Source organism: Rosa rugosa, chromosome 3 (genome assembly GCF_958449725.1).
Source record: "Rosa rugosa chromosome 3, drRosRugo1.1, whole genome shotgun sequence".
NCBI classification, from domain to species: domain Eukaryota; kingdom Viridiplantae; phylum Streptophyta; class Magnoliopsida; order Rosales; family Rosaceae; genus Rosa; species Rosa rugosa.
Genome location: NC_084822.1, coordinates 35,786,573 through 35,806,285, shown reverse-complemented (window position 1 = coordinate 35,806,285; position 19,713 = coordinate 35,786,573). Strand labels below are relative to the sequence as shown.

At 41.2% G+C, this 19,713-nt stretch overlaps 1 protein-coding gene across 3 annotated transcripts; it reads right to left on the bottom strand.

Annotated features, from left to right (window-relative positions):
- Positions 1-9,426: 9,426 nt before the first annotated feature.
- On the bottom strand, positions 9,427-18,291 carry LOC133735390 (uncharacterized). Of its 3 annotated transcripts, none has more exons than XM_062162801.1 (7): positions 18,138-18,291; positions 17,964-18,044; positions 17,577-17,705; positions 17,341-17,403; positions 17,058-17,182; positions 16,393-16,618; positions 9,427-9,873 (listed from the first exon to the last, which is right to left on the bottom strand). In XM_062162801.1, exons 1-6 carry the CDS (start codon positions 18,231-18,233, stop codon positions 16,426-16,428), a joined length of 687 nt encoding a protein of 228 aa, XP_062018785.1. In that variant the 5' UTR covers positions 18,234-18,291; the 3' UTR covers positions 9,427-9,873; positions 16,393-16,425. The 3 variants fall into 3 exon arrangements, with proteins under 3 accessions (XP_062018785.1, XP_062018786.1, XP_062018784.1); XM_062162802.1 differs by lacking the exon at positions 9,427-9,873 and adding an exon at positions 10,928-11,334; XM_062162800.1 differs by lacking the exon at positions 9,427-9,873 and having other exon boundaries at positions 16,265-16,618.
- Between the last annotated feature and the right edge of the window lie 1,422 nt (positions 18,292-19,713).

Sequence of the window (19,713 nt, the reverse complement as noted above, 5' to 3'; positions counted from 1 at the left end):
AAAAGAAAATTATTTATAGATGAAATCCTATTTAAATATGAAATCCTAATCCTATAAGGATAAATATTTCGATCAAGCTCTCTTTATATTTTTTATGAAGAGTCAACTCGATTATATTACATACATTGAACATAAGGGAGAGACTTCAGTGAGGACTTTCAAATCAAGAGTTGGATGAGTGATCACATCCTCCTCTTTAATTTCTTTTCTTTATTTTTTTAGTTTGTGGCATAAACAATTTAGTTGCATAATTAGAGATGATTGAGACTCGTTCGGGGAGTAAGAGAAACAGAATACAAAACATCTCCACCATCGAGCAAACTTGCTATGGGTGTTGGCAGCATCCACCAGAAGACGTACATCATGGAGAAAATTTTACAACATTTGAGATTAGATGATCGTTTACGCTTAAGCTTCGTCTGCAAGTATTGGCAGTCATTTGCTACTCGAAGAGATATGCCCAGTGGTCCACAACTCCCATGGTTGATACTCCCTCAAACCCCAAATTGTCAGTTCTTAAGCTTTGACAACCTCTCTAAGCACGAAGTCGTGTGGTTGAATATGCCTGAGCCAGTTAAAGGTGTTTGGGTTCATGCTTCTTCCAAAGGTTGGTTAATTATGTTTAGAGAAAAAGGACTAAAATCTCAAGTCTTTCTGTTAAATCCTTTTCTGGAGTCCAACTTCCATCCTTAAAAACAATTCTAACTTTCCAAATCAGTTTTAAGCAATGGCGTAAAGCCCACGACTTTGTTACTGAAATTGTACTGTCTAGTCCAAATATCTCAAAATGTATAGTGGCAGCATTTTTTGATCATCATGAGTTAGGTTTCTGCAAACCTGGAGATAAAGGCAACCCACCAACCTCTGATTGTGCGATCCATTTATATTACAATCGCAATTTGAAATCAAAAACAGAATCGCTTGATTGCGGAGATATTGATACATCTTTTGAATGTAGAGATTAGGCTTTTGAATGTGGAGATTACATAACCTCCAACCCAGGTATAGATTTCAATTGCTGGAATCAAAAGTTGATTAATTCTGGGCGATGTCTTTGCGCAACCGTTTCATGACTTTCATCTGCAGAAAATTTGGGGATGGCGACAGCTTTAGTAATTTTTAACAACAATGGGTTTTAATATTTATCCTATTTAATAGGTTTTTTTTTAGATAGACCTAATTAATAGGTTTGAGTGTATATTAAAACAATCTTATGGATGAGTTTAATCTAAAAGGTGTGTGTGAATTTAGGTGTAGAATCAAATTCTCCAATATTATTTGACACATCTATTGGAGAAGAAGTTGGAAAAAAAAAAAAAATAACATTGTCATGTTTGCCTTTACATTTTGACACACTTCATTTGACTGTACCATTGGAGATGCTCTTAAAAATCTATAGTAGTAGCAGGGGCGTAGCTAGGATTCGACAATGGGATGGGCTAAATTTATTGTGGCAATTTTTTGGGCGAAGCCCAAAATTTTTTTTTGTGACCTGCATAATATCAATGAATCTCATCAATCGATTCAACCCATTCCCAATTATCAATGAATCTCAGGCGGACTGAAACTCTGAAAATGGGGGGTGGCTCGGTGGCTGGAGCCTGGAACTCTGGAAGGTGGAATCAAAATTGATCTGAAGTTCTGAACGGGGAGACAAGGAGAGTGAGAGTAGGAGGTGGCTCGGTGGACTGAAACTCTGAGATTGGAGGTGGCTCCCGGCTCCGTGGCTCGCAGCGATTGGAGGTGGCTCCGTGGCTGGAGCCTAGAAGCTGGAACTCTGGAAGAGTGGAAGGCGGAACCGATCTGAAGTTCTGAACGGGGAGACGGGGTTGGTGTTTGAGAGTCGGGACAGACTGGTCTTGGGACCGACTGACCGACAGCAGCAACCCAACAACTCTTCAAAGCATTAGTATTTTTTTTATTTTTTTATTTAGACTATACCCATACTTGACGCATTTTGGGCGAAATTCTCCCTTGGGCTATAACCCAAATAGCCCTGTGAGTGGCTACGCCCCTGAGTAGTAGACTGTTTTGACAGTAGCCAATAAGTCAGAAAATTGAAGCCACATTTGTGAAATGGTTTAATTGTTTAGGACCTATGTGGTATGGTTCACAGTATCTATGACTCTATGTTAAACTAGCATGGCGGAGTGTCCACTGCTCTCTCCGCCTCGTCATTACGTGGACAGTATGAACTGGGCAGACTATCAGGTGGAAAGCGAGTCAAATTTCAGCTTGTGGTGCTTTAAGAGAACATGTGTCCGTCATCAAGATAGGACAGGTGTCCTGTTTGCTTTTTAAAATTGTAATTTGACTGACGTCATTCATTTTTTTTTTTCACCGGGGCGCTTCATATAATATTATAATGATCTTGGATTTAGTACGTAGGATGATGTACAAATTTTCTAATCATGAACTATTCTTTCCCCCAATAAAATTTGACGTTTGCCTTTTTATTTAACATTTGGCTCACATTTTAGTCTTTAAAGAACTCCATTGTCCCATATTAGGCTAGTTTTGCTGTGGTTTCAGAAGTGTGAGGAGAGATGGAAAGCTCTGGAATTGCAGACAACTGCAATTAACTCTTCACCTACACAAGGGTTGGTACAGATTAAACTCTTTAATTTGCTTTGGTTTTGCAACTTTTGGTTCTCCTTCTCAAGTTAAACTCCTCAAGTTGCTTTTTCTATGTTGCTCTTGATCTTTATGGTTTCTTGTTAACATTACTGAGTCATGTATATGCATGGGTTGTTCTGCTTTTGCTACACATTAGCTCTTAAACCTCTTTCTATTTCTGCTCAAGAAAAATGGAAACATCTCTTATTGCCCAATAATCTTAGTTATTGATTGATGCTCAGTGTTTTTACAATAATTGAAACATCTATTACTGCTCAATATTAATATGGAAGAGGGGGTTTCTGTTATGATCTCTGATTAATTAATCTGAAGTATTCTTGTTGATAATTCGTATGTTATTTTTATTTTCTTTGTTTACATTTGAGGGATTCATACTTTCATAGCTTATTTTAAAAGTACAATAAATCTAATAGAGCTACTTGTGGCTCTCAACTAGAATGGGACTGATTGTACCAAGAGTTGGTGCAAACAAATCATGCCCAACTCATGCCCAACTCTTGTTGCTCTGCCTCTTCTCCCATCTTTAATTTGGTAACTTGCAGTATGCTCTTCTTAATTGTCCATATCAGGGACGATTAATTTTCATTGTTAAAACACAAAAGTTCTTACTCATATTGAAGAACATGGGGATCGAATCTCAATATCTCATGTAGTAGGAACAGGGAGCTTCCAACATCATTTTCTATATCTTTCTGTCTGGGATGATTAGGAAAGATTTTTGCGCCTTAACTGCTTAGTATTTCTTATATAATCTGCAATTCAATTATGAAATAGTGATGTACTTCCAATTTGATTAATCTTCTCATTACCATATATAACCACAGCATAGATATGGAGAGTGCCGGCCACCAGAATGCCAATGCAAGACTTGGGAGGTCAGTACAAATTAATCTTTAATTCGATCGTTTTCAATTTTCTGTAGTCGAAGTTCAATTCATTAGTGTCTTGTTAAACTTTCATCAAGTCAAACTTTCATAAAATAATCTTATAGGCAGCCTCGGCACATACTAATAAGGATCTCAGTTTTTGTTATTGTAGTCACTTGTATATTTCTGCTAAAGCTTAAGAAATAGTGAAGAAAAATGGTCTGGTTCTTGGGAGATGTCGAAGTCCTTTTTATCAACATGTATCTTTGTTTTCAATGGTATTGTTTGGTATCCTATTATATTTTTAGAAGCAAAGATCGTACAATCCAAAATTCTCTTCTTGATATCTCATAGTTAAAATTCCCATCTAGTTGGGACAGGGGGCCTCTGTTTCTAACATTATTCTTCTAAGTTTCTTTTTATCGACCATCAACTTACTGACCCAGTCTTGTTTAATCAGTATTGTACGTTATAAATAAAATTCTAACTTGATTAATTTCTCTTTCATAAAACCAGCACAAGGGGGGAGAGTGCTCCACAGGGACATTCCATAATGATATTGCTGGCATTGCATGCATTCATGTTTTCTCTCATCGGAGTCTTAGGCGTCTACCTCCAACTCAAGTTTCCGAATGTGTCTACATATGCGACCGCCTACGGCACTGTGATGACGGACCTCATCATTATTGAGACATGCTTTTACATCGTCTCTTTAGTTGTGATGGGAATCCTAGCTGCTCGCAATCATACAGATTTCGAAGATCTGATGAACAATATTAGCCTCTTACTTGGAAGTCTGTCCCTGATTTTAGAGTTGCTCGTCCTTATTTCACCTTTCGGATGGATCGCACTCTTCGTATGGAGCATCTGCCTTTTATGCTTCCTGAGTAAGTCTTGCCGGTCTCTGAACACACTCTATCAAAGTGCAGTTGCACATCTTGTACAAGACTTTGGAGAATTGAAACAGAAGCTGGTTGATTTGAATCGCCGCTTGATGGACAGTAACGCAATTGCAGCACTTCATGGTCCCTATCAGACATTGAAGGACCTGATCATCAGGAATGACGGGCGCATGAAAGAGCATGAAGCCCAGAACCATAGCAGTGAGGTACCTGTTTCAATTCTATAGTTGCCACGTGTTGATCCAGTAAAAGGAATTTGGACATCTATTCAGCCAATGAAGGCTAGCTTTTGTTATAATATTGTAATAATTAGGACAAATTTTCAAGTTTACTCTGCTGGATTGAGTTTGTAATACATTAATTTTGATTTGGGATTTGGGGTTTAAAACAGAGACATTACTTTCGCGGAGAAGAGGGAGAGCAATACTATTTGATTCTGTTAATTTTCGCATTATGATTACAATAGCTCAAGCGATGAGGGTAAATTTCGATTCAGAACAGTTCCATAGGGGTTTTGATAAGACTGATTTTAGTAAACCTCAGAGCAAAAATTGACAGTTCCATAGTGATTGTTCTCCTCGTCTTCGGTAGTATCTGCTTTCTGTGCGTTGTGATTAAGTCGTTCCAGTACTTTGAGGAGAAGCTGATCGTCATCAATGGCCGCTTGAAGGAAATGAGTGCAGTTGCAGCACTCCGTGAAAACAGAGACGTGACTTGGCGGGAAATAGCGGGAGCACCAAGTTTTTGAGTTTTGCAACTGGACCTAACCGACCTGGCCCAAGCAAGTATAAACGGCATGTTAGGACGAATCGGCCCACTTCCAAAATTCATACCAATCCTTGAGAGAGAGAGAGAGAGAGAGTTGTCTCTCTCTTTATTAGTGTCATTCTTTTTTATCCCTTACCATACTCATCCGCCTACCTAGATAATTTAATACTAGCTACAGCTACCATGTATGTACACTTATTAATAAAATACATAGATACAACAATTTTATAAAATACATAGATACAACCATTTTGGACATATAATCAAAGTATTATTTGTGATCCGCTTGAAGCCCAGACAGTAATTAGTTTCGCAGAAAAGAGCAGGAGTAGATTGCTTTCAAGTTTTGCAAGTGGGCTGGGCTGACCTGGACCAATCTGGCATAAACGGCCTGTTAGAACAAGTCAGTTCAATAGACCCACTATCAAATTATTGTTGTTGCATATTGCATGAGGAGGTCACGTGATCTTGTCTGCAATCCTATGCGGGCGGTCACACAGATGGTACAGGACCCTGTGATCATATATAGAAGGGATTTTGTCCATTTACATCATTTTTAGAGATTTTTTTCCCACTTACTCCATTATGTTTTTTTAATTTCCTTTTATCCAAACCACTCTAAGGAGGTCTTCCCTAATACCCCATTAAGATTTTTTTTTTGTTTTTTAATTCTTTTTAATACCATTTTACCCCCTCACCCCTTTGTTACTTAAAGAGAGAGAGAAAATAGAAGAGAGAGAAACCATAAGAGACTTCGCCGGAATCCTGTCACCTGTCGCCGGATTCCGGTTGCCGGCCGCCGCATATCGGAATTTGCTGAAAATCTCACCGGAAATGTTTTTTTGCCCCCTAATAGAGGAGCAATAGATGTCTATTGCCCCCCCAATAGAAGTATATTGCCCCAATAGTCTATTACCCCTTAATAGACGTCTATTGCCCCCCAATAAACCATTATCAGCCATGTATTGCCCTCAAATAGACGTCTATTACCTCCCAATAAGACTTTCAGTCGCCAGAATGAGAACCAATCTCCCTAAATTTAGACAAATAAAATTTTTATTACAGAAAAAAAACAAGGAGATTACATCAATTCAAAACGTCTATTGCCCTCCAATAGACGTCTATTGCCTCCCAATAGAACCTTCTATTACTGGAATATGAACTAATCTCCCAAAAATTAGACAAATAGAACTTTCATTAAGGAAAAAAATGATGAGATTACATCAATTCAAAACATTTATTGCTCCCCAATAGACGTCTATTGCCTCCCAATAGAAGTCCATTGTCTCCTAATAAATTTTTCTTTTGTTCTCGGCCTTCTGCAGTCTTTTTATCCAAAAAAAAAAGAAAAAGGAAAGAGAGAGAGAGAGAGAGAGAGAAAGAGGAGAGAGGGTGAAGACGTTGATTTCAGACGAAAAGAAAAAAAATGTGCATGCACCAGTTGAAAGACCCCATTACATTGAGGGCCAAAACCACATGCAGCAATCACTTTAGTATAAAAGTTCATTCCTTCCTCAATCTTCCCAGACTACGAGAAGTACTTGAAGAAATAGTTATAGTTTTTTGGGGTTAGTACAATAGCCCAACAAGAATTAATTACTTGGATTAGCTTATCGTGCAATTGAAGCCTCTAGACTACGAGCTTCCTCAAAGCACGTATGCCGACTTTGTCATCATCGTCGGCGCAATCCTTCGACAAATCGTAGCTGAAATTTATATAAAAACAAAAAAACAAATATCAACGATTCAATGATTAACGAGTAATAAAATAAGAAAGGGAAAAGACACGAGAAAAAACTTGTAAAAGGTGATGCCCAACAAGATCGATTTTCATCCAAATAAGAAAGTAAGTGCAAAGTTTGATATACTCACTGCATCCTCTATAGTTGCACGCCATATTTGATCCAGCCATTCTCTCCAACCATATTTCACCATGGAGGAATGTGTGAGAGTCGAGACTGGCGGAGGCGAGGCCGACGAAGAAGGGAGTGTAGAGAGCGAAGACGGAATCATCCTTGAACTTGATCCAGAGCCACCGCGTGAGGCCTGCTTTGTCCACCATGGTCTCTTTCTCTCTTTATGTGTGTGCGATTCTTTGAATTTGATTTGGACTCCATTGATTCAGATCTGAAGTCGGCGATGCCTTTGCAGAGAGAGAATAGATATTTGAAGTGTGAGGGGTCGTCGGTGACTGAAACTGAGAGAGAGGAGAGAGAAATCTGAGAGAGTGGCACATTGTAATTTAATAGTTGAGCTGAGTCTAAAATTGACTTTTTGCACTTAAATGGGGTGAATGGGAATTATAATCTGTTGTTGGGGTAAGTGGGATAATTTTGGCTCATTTTGGTGCTTTGGGTCAAGGACCCTATATAGAAATAATAGAAATAGAAGGGGAGAAAGGAACCAACTGTTAATCAGTTACTTAGTTGATACTTGATAGTAGTAGAGTTTTGGTAGTGACTATTAAAGTATCAGCCTGGCTAGCCTCGACTTCATGAAAATCAGCTTAGGCAGCCCAATCAGCTTGAAAACTTTGCCCGCAGAAAGGCTTGAGAATCTCAAGTAGGTATGACAGTTTGATAGTTGAGGGTATACTAACCATGGGAGTTGTCTAGGAGCACGGATATCTCTTCGCATAGAAACCAACCTCCAAAACTTGCACAAACTGCTTAAACGAACTCGATCACTGAAACTCATCTGCTGAACAATCATCTTTTTGATATCTTCAGGTGGTTCCTGCCAATGACCCAAGCCATTTTGCTTTTTCTTGTTGTCTAGTCTCTGGAAACAATAAGTTTGAAGGCTCTTGAGGAAACCAGATATGGTTAGCGCGAGGTAGTATCCCACATTCTTCTAAGCCAAAAATAGAGTCTTAATCACAGTTAACCCAACGCCTGAATTAACCTATTGTTTTTCCTTACTTGTATGCTAGGTGAGAGACGCTCTACACCTAACCTATTTCCTAAAATGCAACCTAGGTTGACGCAACTCTAGATTTAACACATAGAAAACATTAAGATTAAGAAAAACGAGACATCACAAGACATCATGAGTACGACGCGTCTCAATTAATTTAGGAACCTAATCACTCGCCTTATAGGCGATTTACTACTCTAGAACTTTCAACAGAACCTTCTTAAAAGGAACAGGCAATGATCATTCATAGCAATAGAATCCTAAACATGCAATCTAAGTTGGCCACCAAAGAAAGCACATAAAGAAATCATCAATGTAAAAATAGTAATTAAGTTCTCATTCATTAAATAAACAAAAACTAATTAAATGTCATGGCATGGCATACAATCATGATTGGGGCTTCAACATCCCCTAACTACTCAGAATTTAGTTGCACATGGTTTGAATTGGAAGCACAAAAGAATTCATAAGTAAAGTAAAACAAAAAAACCCTAAAAATCAAGTTGGAAAATCGTCAGAACGACCGGTCGTTGGGATCCGCCGATTGGTCGGTGAATGGCTGATGATCTGCTAGGGATGGCAAAAATCCCCAGCGGGGCGGAGCTCCATTGGATACCCGCCCCTAATGGGGGGAGAATTCGGAGACAAATGGGGAATGGGGATGGGGATCTCCAATCCCTGCTATTTAAGATTGGGGATGGGGCGGGGATGGTATTGTGATCGCCATCCCTAAACCCGTCCCAATAATATATACATATATTTAACTTTTATATATATATATATATATTTTTAATTTATTTTTTATAATATAAATCAAAAATATGTACATTTACTACTTTATTTTAATGGCTACGCTTTTGCTTTAATGGTGTTTTGACTTTTGCACTCACTAAATTATGATTTATGAATTTAATCATGTTTTTGTTTAAGGAAAACCAAAATTGAGAGAGAATTGAGTCGTACTTTCATTGATAATAGGGGTCTCTTTATATAGAGGATTACAAGACATAGAATCAGAGTTATACAAGGAAATATAATCGTACAATTAATCAGATATTTATGAATATCTCCGAGAATATCTCAAATTCTAAATCCTATTACAACTAGGTCAAGTAACCTAGAGTTTGGGCCGGACACATATTCTGGATTTACTTGAACAGTTTTAAATTTATTTGTTGTAGATTTTTATTTTAAAAAAGGCAATATGAAAAAAAATTATTTTATTTATTAAATTCTTATTGGGGATTTGGGGAGGGTTTGGAAGCTTAGTCCCCCGTGGGGATGGGGATGGGGAATCCCCAATATAAATTATTGGGGATTGGGGCGGGGATGGGGGTAGAGAATGATCCCGGGATGGGGATGGTATTATGATCCCCATCCCCAACCCGCCCCATTGCCATCCCTATGATCTGCTTTCTTCTGCTCGGGTTTCTTGCTTGATTCTCGCGCGTAAGCCTCTTTTCTTAGCTTTCCTAGCCTTTTTATAGTGCTATTGAGTCCTTTTTCATTATTTTTTGGTTTGAGAGTCCTTGAAGTGTAGAGAAAGTCATCTTCTTAATTCTCTGATTGAATTAGGATTTCTCCACATCACTTTGTCCAATGAGAATTCGCCATGTCATCATCAATATTTCTGCGAATATCTTCATAATTTGTTGCGGTATGTTTATGGATTGGGCTCCTCGATCCTTCAAGGTCTTCTGCTTGGGCCAGGACTTCAAGCTTTTTCCTTATTTGCACATCTTTCCTCAATATTACCTTCTTTCTGTATATTTGCTCCGAAAAACCTAATAAACACAAAAGTAAATAAATAAAGAGTAAATAGAATAAACTAACAAAAATTAATATAGGGATTAACCATATACATGTCGCATAAAATGCTGCTATCAAGAAGGAAATTGCATTTATTTTGTAACAGATAAAATGATCAACATTCTCTATTTAGACACCGGAAAGATGGAGAGATTGTTTCCAGATGTTGACAATTACCTAGAGGGTCAGAAGGGTTGGTTCACTCCAAGTTTATGGTAGAGAGGAGTTCAGCTGGTTCCTTGATTTTGTATCTAAAATGTTTTAGTGCAATAATAATTTAGTGTACACAGTGCAACTCAAGTCTGCTATTTGTTAGCTGCGTGGTCACAAACTTTCCTCTTTAACTAGGAATCCATCTTTCGGCAATGATGTTGATCCCGGTTCCTTGATTACAAAAATTGAAGTGTCAAGTCCAATTATCTCAGAGTGGTGGCAGCTTTAAACCGAACAAGTTGGGCTTGTGCAGGCTTGTGCAGACCTGGAGACAAAAGCTGGAGTGTCATCCAGATACTGGATGATAAAGATAAATTTGTTGCAGATGTACTCTTTTCGTCGAGTGGCATGCTATATGCCTTGGTTGGTAGTTCCAGTGATAACATTAAAGATGAAGTCGTTGCGACTCGCACTTTAAACTTGCCAGATCATGCTGTGGAGTTGTTAGTATATGACAAAGATGAGGACGTGAGCCGCTACAATTTAGCAGTTAATGGCTTTGCTGGAATCCACTCATGGTTGTTTGAATCATCTCTTAAGAAAGAAGTCTTGTTGGTTCATGAAATTTGTGAGGTCGTAATAACTGGCAATGGGGAGGATGTCTCTGAATCTTGGAGGCTAATGATTTCAGGAAAAAAAAAAGTATGGGAGAGGAAGTAGTACTTTTGGCAACTCATTGTTCTCCCTTGTCCCTTTTGGCTAGTGATTTCAGGAAAGATTTAGAAGAAGGGAATTGTATTTATGTTCTGAGAGATGGAGGTATCAACACCTTCTGTTTGGATGGTGGAGATGTATAAAATGCAGGCAATGCTAAAAAATTCGAACGGCTTGGTTCAATCCAAGCTTATGGTAGACTTGAATCAAGTTGTAATCTATGCACCAACTTGAGAACATGGGCTTTATATGTTAGCTGTAATTATATGCCTGCCATTTATTTCCATTTTGGATTGTTGCATTGTTCTGGTGTAATTAGGAATCCTTATTGTACCCATTATCGAAGGGAGAAATCATCCAGAAACCTAGAATTCGTATTCTGTCCGTCATTCCTACTCCTACAAGGAGAAGAAGTCTCTCTTTGAAGAAGAATTTATCGAAGATATACTGTTTCCGGCATGTAGCAAGCTGTATGCCTTGCTTGATGGTCCTGGGGTTAACTTTAAAGATGAAATCATTGCACCTCGCACTTTAAACTTCGCAGATGATGTTGTCGAATTGAACTGGGTCTGTAACAAAACAGACGACGCCAATGTTAATGCTTTGATCCGCTGGGGATCTAATTAACGATAAGTAAAGAGAGAGAGAGATTGACACAAGATGTATAGTGGTTCGCCTCCGCCTGAGCGGGAGACTACGTCCACTTAAAAACTACACTAGTGTGTCGAGCCTTGCGGCCTAACAAGATTACAAAGTATGTAATGGAATGAATGAATGTGGGAGGGGGGCATTCCTCTTATAGATGAAGGAATGCCCTTCCTATACTTATTCTTCGATGTGGGATAAGTAAAGTTACTATTCTAGTCTATTTAACATGTAGAAAGCCATGTTGTGGAGGCATCTTGGCAAGGGCGGGAAGGTGGCTTCCCGGTGGCGGATTTGCGACTTCCGGATACCGCCGCGTAGCCTGAACATAGGGCTACACGATGTATGTCTCGGTTGGGCCTTGCCATGTCTTGTGGATGTCCCAAAGTGTGTGTTACTTATGCTTGGTGATGTAGTAAATACTCCATATTATTGGAGGTATGTACAAGTCCCCGAAGTCCCCAAGTAAGAGTAGCTTCTTGGTTGGGGAGTTATAACCACGAAGTCATCAAGCATAAGTAACCGGGCGGTACGGAGCCCCTACAAGTCCCCGAACTCCGTAAGCAAGAAGGGACTCGTTAACCTGCACAACAAAAACAAAAAGCAGGCATACGTAGAATGCTCGTAGCATTGGGCAACAAATGTGAGTTGCATGGATATGCGTTGGCATATATAAACGTATGGGGTGCGTGATACATGTAGATGTCTACACGCGAATGGCGTCAAGTATGATCGATGATGACGTACAAACTCGAGAGCGCGTATGGCCGTGTGGGCATATGGATTGCATATGATAAATGGAAGTTGTACGAGCGCTGCGAAGGTAAGCGTTTGTTTGGTTGTCGCTTGTATTAATGGAACGCGAAAAGAATTCAATTTGTCGGGAGCGACAAATGGTAGAAGAATTCCATGTTCCATTAACGTGTGGTGTGTCGAGTAGAATGCCGGGAAGGCATGAGCGGGAAGCTCAAGGGGGATGAGCGGAAGCTCAATGGGATGCCGGGAAGGCATGAGTGGGAAGCGCGTGAGCGGAAGCTCAAGGGGGATGAGCGGAAGCTCAATGGGATGCCGGGAAGGCATGAGCGGGAAGCGCGTGAGCGGAAGCTCAAGGGGGATGAGCGGAAGCTCAATGGGTTGCCGGGAAGGCATGAGCGGGAAGCTCGTGAGCGGAAGCTCAAGGGTTGTCGGGAAGGCATGAGCGGGAAGCTCGTGAGCGGAAGCTCAAGGGTTGCCGGGAAGGCATGAGCGGGAAGCTCGTGAGCGGAAGCTCAATGGGGCGGGCCCCTGCTAGGCCCCGCTAGAGAGTCCCCGACTCCCCAGCCATGTTTGTTGAGGGGGAGCTGCACGGAGCAGAGGGTGTTGGGAAGCGATCCCAATCTTTGGTACCCAAGCGTCGGGGTTAACTGCCGGATCAATGGCTGCCGTAGGCTGTGTTAACTAGTCCCTTGCTTGCCGGATCAATGGCTATTATGAGGCGTTGCCTGACCGCTTGGCGGTTTTGGTCGTAGACCGTGGATGTGTACAGTATGTATTTGCATGAAAAAAATGACAAACACATAGAGCAAGTATGTACAAGTAGTAAAGTGGCCAAGAACATGTCGTAGACATGCGTAAGGGTCAAATTGCAAGAGCGGAAGAGATAAGATGCAGTTACTCATCTTATGCCGATTTGGAGGCCAGTGGAGTTGGTCGAGCATGACGGTCCATTGCATCGGCGAAGCACCATAGTAGAAGGCTAATGGTTTCGTTGATTGAGACGGTGCCTTTTCCTTGACATAAGATAGATGATTTAGCATATAAATTTGTAAAATTTACCATGTAGCCATATAGTAAATGTCCGTAGTGTAATGGCGACTTGCCACATAACATGTATATACACAAGTGCAAGCATTTCGGACATAAGGATTATGTGCATGAACATCATGAGTTTAAGCTATAGCCGTGTTTTAGGCGTATAGAAAATATAGTGCAAGTTGCCATGCTGATGATGTGAGCATATAAAGCATGACAAGCATAAGCTATATGTGGTATGGAATTGTCAAGCATGCATCTGTTGACCAATTGCCCTGCACGTGAATAACCAGATAAATGGATAAGAAGACTTATCTTGTTGGTATCTCTGCTGCAAATGGCATGGATGAAAGACTGGTTTCTCCAGTTGTCCAAAGCAAGAACAGTGCGGTCACAGAAGACAGCATAGTGGGCGGGTCGCTGCCTAAACCTGCTGCCATGTGGCGGAGTGCTAGCCGCTAGGGACTGGAGCTGGCGGACGATGTAGCCATGATCGGCGGTTTGGCGGAAGATGGCAGCTAGCGGTGGCGCAGAAAAACCGCTGCCGCTGACTGGGCCTAGCGGAGGAAGCTTAGCCGGTGGTAGCTCCAGCCAGCGGTGGAGGTTTGGGCAAGCGGGGGTTTGTGATGCCGGAGTTTTTGGCGGAGAACTCTTTGGCGGAGGTTTGCCGCTGCAGAAGTGTGGCGGAGCGGAGACAGTCCGGCGTGGTGCAGTGAACTTTGAAGTTGGGCGGAAGCCTGGGGCGACAGTTGGCAGAGGTGATGGTCGAGCGGAGTCTGTCCGCTGATAAAGGACAGTGGGACAAGTCCGGCGGAGCTATGGCCGAATGGAGGCCGCTGGTGACCGGTGGAGCGGAGCCTTGTGCTCGCTTGGAGCTCGACGGAGAGGTGTTGCTCAGCGGTGATATGTAAGCGCGGAGAATCCCGGCGGAGGAGGCGCTGGGCATGCCGGCGCTGGGCTGGGCTGGCGGTGACTTGGTCCGAGCTGTGCGTAGCTGAGGCCGGCGGAGGAATGCAGCGGAGCCTACAGTGAGCTTGTAGCGAGCTGGTTGAGGAAACCGCAGTCGCTGGCGGAGGAGCGGAGCAGCGGAGCTTCTAGAGCTGCCAGAGCCCGGTGCCAGGCGGTTGGAGCTTGATCAGCTGATGACTCTACGTAGCGGAGTCGGGTGGAAGATGCCGGCTCGGGCAGTGCTTGAGTTGGGCGGAGCTCAGCGGAACTTTTTGTTCAGCGGCAGTGTCCCAGCGGTGATGCTGGTTGGCGGAGCGGAGCAGTCCGGCGGTGAACTTGCAGCGGAGTCCGAGCTGTCAACTTGGAGAACTGGGCAGAGGGATGTGTGGCGGAGATGCAAGTTGGGCGGCGAAGTTGCAGGGGAGGCAAGAGGCAACGCAGCGACGAAGAAGAAGTTGCAAGGGTGTCCAGAGAAAATGTCTGGGTGTCCAGAGAAATTATTGCCGCCCGAAAATTTTTTTTTTTTTTTTTTTGGTGGTGCCAGCGTTGACCAAGCCTTGATGGGCGTTGACCGACCCCGCCGGGCGTTGACCAGCTCATACGTTGGTGTTTTGAGCAGTTTCTGCAAGTTTTGACCACTTCATGGGCGTTGACCAACTCCGCTGGGCGTTGACCACGTGTTGACCAGCCCGCAAGGTGCAAATTTCTGCACACTTTGCCCTAGTTGCCGCCAAGAAACATTAATTCAAACATAAACTCAAAGAAGGAAGGAATTTCTTCAAGCTCCGCTAAGCAGACTTAGCTCACGGTAGGTGACGAAGCCAATTGTTGGCTTCCCACAGACGACGCCAATGTTAATGCTTTGATCCGCTGGGGATCTAATTAACGATAAGTAAAGAGAGAGAGAGATTGACACAAGATGTATAGTGGTTCGCCTCCGCCTGAGCGGGAGACTACGTCCACTTGAAAACTACACTAGTGTGTCGAGCCTTGCGGCCTAACAAGATTACAAAGTATGTAATGGAATGAATGAATGTGGGAGGGGGGCATTCCTCTTATAGATGAAGGAATGCCCTTCCTATACTTATTCTTCGATGTGGGATAAGTAAAGTTACTATTCTAGTCTATTTAACATGTAGAAAGCCATGTTGTGGAGGCATCTTGGCAAGGGCGGGAAGGTGGCTTCCCGGTGGCGGATTTGCGACTTCCGGATACCGCCGCGTAGCCTGAACATAGGGCTACACGATGTATGTCTCGGTTGGGCCTTGCCATGTCTTGTGGATGTCCCAAAGTGTGTGTTACTTATGCTTGGTGATGTAGTAAATACTCCATATTATTGGAGGTATGTACAGTGGGCTTGTTTGTCCATATAATTTTTAAGATTGTACCCGGGATGCAGCATCATGGTGACTTTGATGGGGAAGGCAATGATATCAACTGGGAAGGCGTTGGATCGATTGGGAAGGCAATGAGGTTGAAGGGGAAAGCCAATGAGGACAGTGAAGGCGTTGAGGATGGTGTATGGAGGCCAAGTAATTGTGTAATGTACAAGATCGACACGAGTGTGGTAAGTTTGTTGAGGTAAAAAGTTTGCGGGAGGAAACTATATTTTAATATAGTACTCTCTTGTCCATTTTGGCATGTAATGTCAACAAAGATTTAGAGGGGAATTGCATTTATATCTTGGGAGATGGAGTTCTGGACGTCTTCTATTTAGATGATGGAAAGGTGCTAACATATCTGGTACACCCTGAATTTGGAAAGGCTTGGTTCCTTCCAAGCTTATGGTGGAGATAGAGATGGAGACTTGCTTAAGAATTTTGCTCTTCAATTGAAAAGTTTCAAGAGGCACCGGTGCCTTTAGATTTGGGAGTGTCTATTTTGGATGCTCCAATGCTCCTCCTATTGCGACCTACTCATGTTTGATGCCCTGCAATTATTGTTAATTCTGTGCAACATATTTTTTTGGTTTATCTAAATAACAGTACCATCTGTTTCTTTGCCAAAAAACTAGAATAGGTAGAGCACTCAAACAGAACCTAGAAATCCCGAGAGTAATGAAGGATACAAAATATAATTGAAGTCCAGAGCAGAATGGTAGAGGATGGAAGAGCCTAGCCAAGTGCAAGATTTTTGATATTAAGATATTTGGATTGCATTATGACTCGTAATATAACAGTAATAACTAAAAAGCAAACAAATAATAGCACCTATAAATTATAGGCGCTATTGTCATTACGAACCTTGATATGTATTTAGACCTGGACGTGTAACATTCATATAACTGCCCGAAGCTCTGCAGTAAGCAAGGAAAATTTCCGGTGCTCTGACAAGATGGAAGGGGTTCTTACTGTTTGCATTCTTGAAGTCAAGTCATCATAGGTGGATGCTGCATCAGGCTTAGCAGCATTCAATATTGTCTGCAAGATTTGTAGGGTATCGCCATGACTAACAACTAAGATTGTGCACCTACGTAATGAACATGAACATAACACATTAACATGCATTATTGTATCTATCAAGAATTACGATGGCTTTTTCATCTTTGGTTTTAAATTCAATGGAAAGTGAAAATAACTATAATGATTTTACCCAAGTACAGAGTTCATGTTTCAATGGAAAGTTTTTGGTAAGTAACATTTCGTGATCACTTAAAGAACTTTGTACATTTGATTTCATGTCTGCCAACGCCATTGTGACAAGATTAAATGCAATGTGAAACATTATTTAACTAATGAGGTTTTCTAACAGAACATGCAAATGTGCAATTTCATTATCAAAGATGCTCAGTTTTGTGACCAAATAAAAAAAAAATAAAAAAAAAAAGAGAAGAAAAACAAAAAGAGATGCTTGTACAGTTATTGCGAAAATGAATACCATGTAGGAATACAATACAGATAAAAATTACCCTTGAAATTGTGATTCTATGTTTGCAATAGCCTCTACAAGTCTAGATGCAACATCATCGACACTTTCTCCTCCTTCTGGCTTCATGAGTGGATCTTTCTCATCAATAGCCCATACTTCGTGATACTGCCAGCAAAAATAAGAGAGAATTAAGATAGCCTCAGCAGAAGAAGATAATAAGTTAGCAGCTCCAGTTGATAATCAAGTGGCTATAAAGAGAAGCTCTTCATCTACCACTTTAATCATTTGGAAAACTACACAAATACCTGTTAAAGGTAACTTACTTTATCATGTGACATGAGCTCATATGAAGGACCAAAGAAGCGTTCGCGGAGGTTTTCCATCACCTGCCAAGAAATATGCACTTCCTAATTAGTGGTTTGACAGCTAATTCCTGGAGTTTGTAATTACATTCATTATAGACTCAAACACGCTTACGCAAACAAGAAATTAATCCAGCTCTTTTCCAGTACCCTTTCTAGCACATATACAAATTATACATTGGCACAGACCATCTCACCTTACATTGAGCATCCTCAAACTGAATATTCAAGACAGATGCAACAACTTCAGCAGTCTGTCTTGTTCTCGAAAAGGGAGAATAGCAAATGCGAACATTTTCAATTGGCATGCTATTTTCCTCAAGTACCTGCACATGCTACCCAATTATTCACTAAACTTACTCATCAAATGCTTAAACTCAGTACATCAATGTAACTCTTACTAATCGTACCGATCACATGCTTAAATAACAACCAATATTAGCATCATTTATCCTTTTAGGCACTCAGTAGTCACTACATTCAAGCCAAGGTTATAGCTACATACTGACATTGGTGTTCTTTGTTAAAATCTAAGAGCTCAAAAACCCAGCTCAAAAAGTGAAATTTGAACCACAAAATCGTACCTTTCGGAACAACTCTCCAGCCAGTTTTGCTTGATCAACACCTTCCGGCGCCAATTGATATTCCGGGCGCGTCCCATTTTCCTGTGAGAGATTTCAAGTGTCAAAATACAAAATAGTCGGAAAAACAAAGGACTAAACAGCTAAATTTAAGCAAAAGAATAAAGGAAGAAGTACCATGGAGGAGACGATTAGGCCTTTCTCATTAGGAATGCTCTTGCCGTGCCTCAGTACCCAGTATCTGTTCCTCGCAAACGACGTCGTCTCCGCCATTTCCAACGCCCCAATCCAACTCCGCCTTCGCTCTCTTTAGTTTTAGTACGACTCCAAGAAGCTAGAGGTCAACCAATGAAAAATTAAGACTTTATTTAATATGACGTGGCACGTTTTGAGTGGTAGTGTGACTACTGTTTAGTAAGGAATCTGCCGCAGAGGAGTAAAGTTCTTTAATTATATCCAGACTCGACCCAAAAAAAAAAAAAAAATTGCGGAGCTCTTTGAAGTAAAACTTCAAATGGTTGATATTTAATATGTTTTTTAATTCAATCATTATTGAACGATGGGGTTAATCTGCAGTGGGCCGCGATTCTGTTTATCTGAAACTTAGGGGGGTGTTTTCAATTAGGAGTCTATTGGATTGTTTTGTATTTGAAAATTCTTTTAAAATCTTGTGGTATTCAATTAAGATTTTAAAAACTCCTTTAAAATCCTATGGTATTCAATCCAGATTTTTGAAAGTCCTTTAAAATCTGGTGGTATTCAAAGTTCAATGATTTTCAAGGATTTTGTTAGATGCTTGATTCTGTAGGATTCTAGGATGCTAGGTATAAATACCAAACTCTATCAGAAATCCACTCTCGAGGTGAGATTTTAACGGTGTTTTTTCTCTCTCTCTCTCTCTCATTGTGAAGATGAAAAAACTTCAAACGACGAACTGACCTCGTACTAACCTCAACCTTTCTCTATTCTCTACTAAAGGTAATTTCTTATCTTTGTATAATTAAAAATTCTCTATTCTATTTTGTTGTTTGGTTTCGTGTTCATATGATAGTTAATAATAATGTGTTTAGCTTCAGAATTTCTTTCCTCTTCAATTTATATATTTGGTAGTAAGAATTTAAGTTGCAGCCGATTTATTTTTTTCTCTGACCTAGCCGCGCTCGTGCTAGGGTTACTTTCTTGGACAAGGAAGCAAATTTGCGATCTATGGATCTGGATGTTCTAAGCTGGAATTGCAGAGGTATCTGCAACGATGCAACAACGCGGGCGCTGAAGGATTTATGCTCTCAGAATCGTCCTCATTTAGTCTTTTTATGTGAGACCAAGATTAGCAGGTTAGAAGATTTTGAGAAGCTTCGTCTGGCTCTAGGTTTTACGCATGCAGAGGAAGTGTTGAGTTCGGGACAGGCAGGGGGCCTGGGGCTCTTTTGGAACGACGACTTGAAGATTCAGATTGGTACTAAATCTGCGCATCATATTGATGCGGTGGTGGTGGGTGAAGCTGGGCTCCCGTCTTGGAGAATGACAGGGTTTTATGGACATGCAAGGACTGGCGACCGGGATCGTTCTTGGCAACTTCTTCGTGATCTAGCGGATCTGGATTCCCTCCCCTGGATGGTGATTGGGGATTTCAATGAGATTCTGAATAGTGGGGAGAAGATTGCCGGTCCTATCCGGCCGGAGAGACAAATGCGTGGGTTCCGGGAGGCATTAGGTTACTGTGATCTTCTGGATGTAGGTTTTCAGGGGGCAA